Consider the following 6000-nt stretch of genomic DNA (forward strand, 5'->3'; position numbering starts at 1 on the left):
TGTTGCGAAATAGAGTGGAAAGGAAAGGGGAATTTTTATTTTTGCTGGGAACTCCAGTGAACAATTTATTTGAGAGCGTGACGTAACAATATTTCACATGTCTTGGGTGTCTACTTGCTAAATGAAGTTAAACTTATGAATAAAAGTAGGTGAATGGGATGAGATGATGATGATGATGATGATGATGATGATGATGATGATGATGATGATGATGATGATGATGATGATGATTTATTTATTCTTTTATCGCCGGCTCCGATTCAAATTGCAACCGTAGACGCATAATATAATATAGCCTTTGGACATAACCATATCATCACAAAAAGACATCTACTCACTCATGGACTCTCTCTCTCTCTCTCTCTCTCTCTCTCTCTCTCTCTTTCTTCTTATATATATATATATATATAATATATATATATATATATATATATATATATCCATCAATCAATCTATCTATATATTCATATATCTCACCCTTCCCCCACCCACCACCCATCCAACCCACTCATTCACTCACCCACCCAGCACCCATCCATCTTTCCTTCTATTTCCCCCACACATTAACTCACAAAAATAATCATTACAAAACACACAAATAGAAACACTTTAAGGTAAACACGTGATTATAAAACTGTAAATCAACTCTTCCTTCATTGCCTACCCAAACTAGCGTAGGTAATTTCAAACCCATAAACCTAATTTAAATCTATCGCTCTGGAAAAAAAACAACTCCAAACAATTATCTAAAATTTTGGCCAGAAAACTCGTTCTTCAAATATCGATCGATTAAAATCACCGTCATCTTGTCCAAAAAATTCTCAAACCTGGGACTCAAATCGAATCCCAGGTTTGAGAGTTTTTGACAAGATAAGGGTCATTTTAATCGATCGATTTTTGAAGAACAAGTTTTCTGGCCAAAGTTTTTAATTCGTGTTTTTTTTTTTTTTTTTGTCTTGTTTTTTATTTCAGAGGGCGGCAGCATAGACCTAATTTAAATCCCATTTCAAAACCAGGTTTCATTATAATGTTTTTACCATACAGCTCGGCAAAAATTTGACAAAATGATTTTTAAAAAAAATTTGGCCAGAAAGCTTTTACTTCCAATGTGGCTTTGTGGTCACTGGTTCGAGTCTCACTCTTGGTGGCTCAAAGTTGAGTTCTCGGAAACGGCTCTTTAATCAAATTCTCTCATCGCACTCAGGTGTAAAATGAGTGCCTGGGGCAGTAACGGCGTTGGCTTTATCGTGGAAAAAATATATCAAAATATCGTAAAGGCGCCTTAGGTTATGTCCTACTAGTTAAGTGATGTTGTTAGCTTGGGACACCTTGTTAAGCGCTTTGAGAAAATTTTGTCGATATTGTTCTATATAAAAGCTCACGTTATTTTAATTTTTGTTTTTCAACTATGGATCAATGAAAAATGATCCAAATCTTGGGAAAAATTCTCAAATCTAATAACTAAAAGCAGTGTCAATTTTGATATCTTCTGAAAAATACAAAATAAGTAGTCCTTCATAGCCATCAGACTCATGGAGCAAGCTAGGTATCCTTTGGATAGGACGCTAGTCTATCGCAAACTACTTCTGCCCGATCTTACATATATGGCTACCCAATCACGACCACCTAAGACCTCAGAACTTATTGATGTTATGCGCTTGGTTTAAAAAAAAATTCACAACACCCGCCAGCCGGATATAACGTACCAACACAAAAAAAAAACTATGTGTAGCCTTAAACGTTTAGAGCCTGATTGGTAGGATTTAGTTAGAACCACTCACAAAAACGGCTGTATAAAAACAACAACAAATAGCCGAGTGGCGTCAATTTGCGTTAATTCTATAGAAAATAGTTTAGCTCGTGGCTAATTAGCTAACATTAACATTTCCACCTATAATATTTGAAACTGAAGCTTTCTTGCCAAAATGAAAAAAAGAAAAAAAGTTTTTTTGTCAGAGAAAGGCCGGGATCATTTTGCGGTTTTTAGGAAAAAATTATGAGAAGCTGAGCTGTCCCACATTCTTGAGAAATGAGTCATAGCTTTAATTGCTTGTTTAATCAGATAGGCTAGCACGTCTATTATTAGAAAAGAACAAATTACTGAATGAAGCTTTGAACCTCGATTCCCGTCAGAAAAAAAAAAAAAAAGATTTGAGAATCTGTGATCTAGAGCTATTGGCTTCCAACCAGTAAGTGCGTCTATGTGGTCTAGTGGTATGACACTCGCTTTCGGATAAGAAGGTACTGGGTTCAAGCTTCGCTCGGCGCATAGTTGAGTCCTTGGAAAAGTCTCTTTACTCACATCATCTCACCGTACTCAGGTGTTATCTCAGGTGTAAAAGAAGTACTGGCCGTTAACAGCGTTGTTTATGCCGGAAAAAATTGTAATGTCGCCTATCAGGCCTTCATGTCTCGTTCTACATGTTACGTGTTGCTGTTGGTCAGGGACACTTTGTAAAGAGCTTTGAGCATGTTTAGTGGAGATTGGACTATATAAAAAAAAGCACAATTTTTAAAAGTACTAGGTTGAAGGTTCGAATTCCGGTCTATCGATATTGACTTCTTGTCTGCTGACGAAGTATCACAGTATTTTGATAACAACAAAAAATGAAATGAGTAGGAAAGTGCCAGAAGACAATAGAGAATAAAAATATCGCGGCGGCGATGGGGGATCGGACCCGCGACCTTACTGGTTCGACAACTTCGCTTGGCCGGGGAGAACGTGACTCTACCGTATGAGCTATCCACGATTCCAAAAAAAAAAAAATCTCTTCTAATCTTAGTCTTATTAGAGCCCTCTCTTCCTGACTTCTTGGGTTCACGGGTTCAACACACACAAACGCCGCGAAGTTAGTTGGCCAGCATTTAAGCTTAATAGCCAATATTTTCAGCACACACATGTAACATAGAAACGATTGGGATATTAACGCAACATTTTGCAAAGTCTCGGGTTTCAGATGTTATTTTTCAAGATAAGGGTAGGTCTATCTTCAGTATCGAAGGTGCAACAACATGGATTGGATTGGATTCGAACATACTTGAGCTTAAGCTTTTTTTTATTCTTATAGCGCAATATCCACTAAATGTGCTCAAAGCGCTTTACAAGGGGTCCCTGGTCAACAGCAACATTTAATATGTAGGATGGGACATGACACCTGTTAGGCGATATCACAATTTTTCGGACAAAGACAACGCTGTTAACGGCCAGGTACTCATTTTACACATTGAGAGAATGTGAGTAAAGAGCCTTTTCCAAGGACTCAACTATGCGCCGAGCCCGAGGCTCGAACCCAGGACCTTCCGATCTGAAAGCGAGTGTCATACCACTAGACCACATAGCCGCACTATCAATATTTAAATATTTCAATATTTAAAAAAGACACATGCTGTTGGCATATCACAGAAATGAGTCTCCTCCAATCCAAACCATCGGGTAGATTTAAGGTGATAGAACGAATTAAGGTGAGGTAGATTCAGTTAGATACGGGGATCATATTTTCTATACACCCTAACTATCTATCTATCTAATCTCTCTTCCACACACACACTCACACACACACACACACACACACACACACACACAAACGAAGAAAAGAAATACAATAAACACAATAATAATACTCACTGGGGTCATGGAAAGGCACTAGGACATAATTGTACAAAGGTTTCTCTCTTCTCTTAAGTGCCACTTCAAGAATTTCTTTAGCTCCTTTGATTACCTGCACGAGGTCATCGTACATTGACCCCGTGATGTCAAACACGAAAGCCAAGGACGTTCCCATTGGAGTTTCATCGTCTCGCGTCTGCTGTGACGTCACCGGTGTCACGAATATCGTTGTCAAAACGAGACTGAAGAGAAGGAGAGAGACGGAAGTGACGTTAATTTTGATCTTTTTGGGTCCTGTCCTTGACCTCTGTAAAACTGGTGATTTGTTGGTAAGATTTTGTGACGAGTCTCTGCTCAATTCTATGCTTAGAAAACTTGATAAAGGTGATGATAATGATGACAAAAGGGATGGAATGGAATATGACGATATGTCATTATTATTATTATTTTCTGATAAAAAAGATGAGGCCATTTCTAATGGTGCTGATGATGACATTAATGAAGAAGAACCCAAAGGAAGAGAACCAGCTCTGTCCTCGGTTGTTGTTGTGATATTTGGCGATTTCATTTCATCCCTAGTATGGGGGTGCGAATGATCGAAAGCTTCCATAGCTGCGTTGAATGTAAGTCCAATAACTATACGTTTATTTAGATATCAAATCCGTGTGAAATGAATATTTTAATCTGATAATAATGGCGTTGGCAGATGTCTTTATGTTCAATAATGGCGCTTTCAGATGTCCATAATGACCGGTTCTGTGAAAGAGAAAAGGAAAAGAGATAAATGATTTTCTTTGCGAAGACATTTAAAATAAAAACTTCAAATCTAGATAATCCATCAAACAGGATGTCTAATGTCAACAGGAATCACCCATGTTGTCCAGAGTATTCTTCATTAAATCTTCATAATTTCTATTCTTATCTAAGTTTGATTGCTTCAAAATCTCCTGCACTTGCAGTGGAATGCATCCATTTTGTTGTTATTGGGGTCTTTAACATATAAATGATATATAGATACCCTTCAAATAAGACTTATAAACATTTTTTTACTGCAATGCAGAGTGTATGATAACAGCAAATACTGTATACCATATAAGCAAATGATATTTGCAATGTTTCCTCTGCCCGCCTAGCAGTGTTTGGGAATCTGGGTTTGTAAGCTCTGGCTGAAAATACTTTGAGCTAGATTAGAATTTAATCCAACGGAGATCCAGCAACTGTTGTTGCCTACTTAATTAATACTACGTGAACCAGAACAGGAAAAATTCCAGACCCCCGGATCATATTGCTCTGATGGATTTTATTATTTTTTTGTGAGTGTTAATGTTTGTATGTGTGCATATATGTGAATTTATGTGTGTAGATGTGTGGATGCGTATGTATTTATGTGTGTGTGTATGTGTGTGTGTGCGCGCGCGTGTGTGTCTGTGTGTGTGTCTGTATATTAAAAGGAACACGTGTACAATAATGTTATGGAATTCCATCCCTAACAACTTGAAAAATTCTGACAGTTATGGAACATGTACCTATCAATGGAAGCGATCTATATTCAGGTTTTCGTCCAACCGAGTCATCAATCACATGATTTGTTGTTGTCCAACGATTGGACATTTCTTAACAATAAATGTAAACACGCTGCTTTGTTTATGAAAGTTGTAATCATAGCCATGTGTCAAGCTGAACAAAAAGACCAATCGTGATGTTAGGGTCACTTTGAGCAAATTCTTCAATGAACTCGAGCACATGGAGAGCTAATATAGATCATCCTCATTAGGAAATATTTCTTTCACAAGAGATTATAATAGAGCCATGACATAACACTATATCAATCCACAAAAACGTTGCATCTATCTTCAGTATTGAAGCTACAACAGCATGGATTCCATTGGATTGGAACATACTTCAATATTTAAAAAAAGACAAACAAAAAAGCTGCTGGCGTATCACAGAAATGAGTTGCCTCCAATCCAAACCATCGGGTAGATTTAAGGTGATGGAACAAATTAAGATAAGGTAGATTCAGTTAGATACGGGGATCATAAGTTCTATACACCTGAATATTATTTTAGAGATGGAATAAATAATATTTATAATAAAAAATATATATCGCCATAGGATACACTTATTCTAATAAATCAACACTCAAAATAAGAAGGTATCTATTGGAGCAATTTGAACGTATTATATTCGAGTGTCAAATTAGGGGGCAGGAAACGATTTAAAATAAAATTATGATTAAAGGTGTGTATGAAACAGTGCCAGTCAAAGCATAAAGAAAAATTCAAGACAAACCTTTTCAGATTATCAGGACCCTTAAGTCCAAAAACACGTTTAAAATTCAAACATTCTCAATGCTTCTAAAATCAATATCTGTACCACTTGAAATAAGTATA

At 36.9% G+C, this 6000-nt stretch overlaps 1 protein-coding gene across 2 annotated transcripts in view; it reads right to left on the reverse strand.

Moving 5' to 3' along the window:
• Positions 1–6000, reverse strand: part of LOC144979899 (hemicentin-1-like) — a 166146-nt gene that overhangs the window by 139621 nt on the left and 20525 nt on the right. For both annotated transcript variants that reach the window (XM_078927161.1, XM_078927160.1), the window contains exon 2: positions 3626–4363. In XM_078927161.1, the coding sequence (XP_078783287.1) occupies positions 3626–4217 (592 nt within the window). In that variant the 5' untranslated portion in view covers positions 4218–4363. The remainder of the gene's footprint in view (positions 1–3625; positions 4364–6000) is intronic.

This window comes from Berghia stephanieae, chromosome 9 (assembly GCF_034508935.2).
Source record: "Berghia stephanieae isolate SIO BIC M18660-M18661 chromosome 9, UCSD_Bste_1.3, whole genome shotgun sequence".
Classification (NCBI taxonomy): domain Eukaryota; kingdom Metazoa; phylum Mollusca; class Gastropoda; order Nudibranchia; family Aeolidiidae; genus Berghia; species Berghia stephanieae.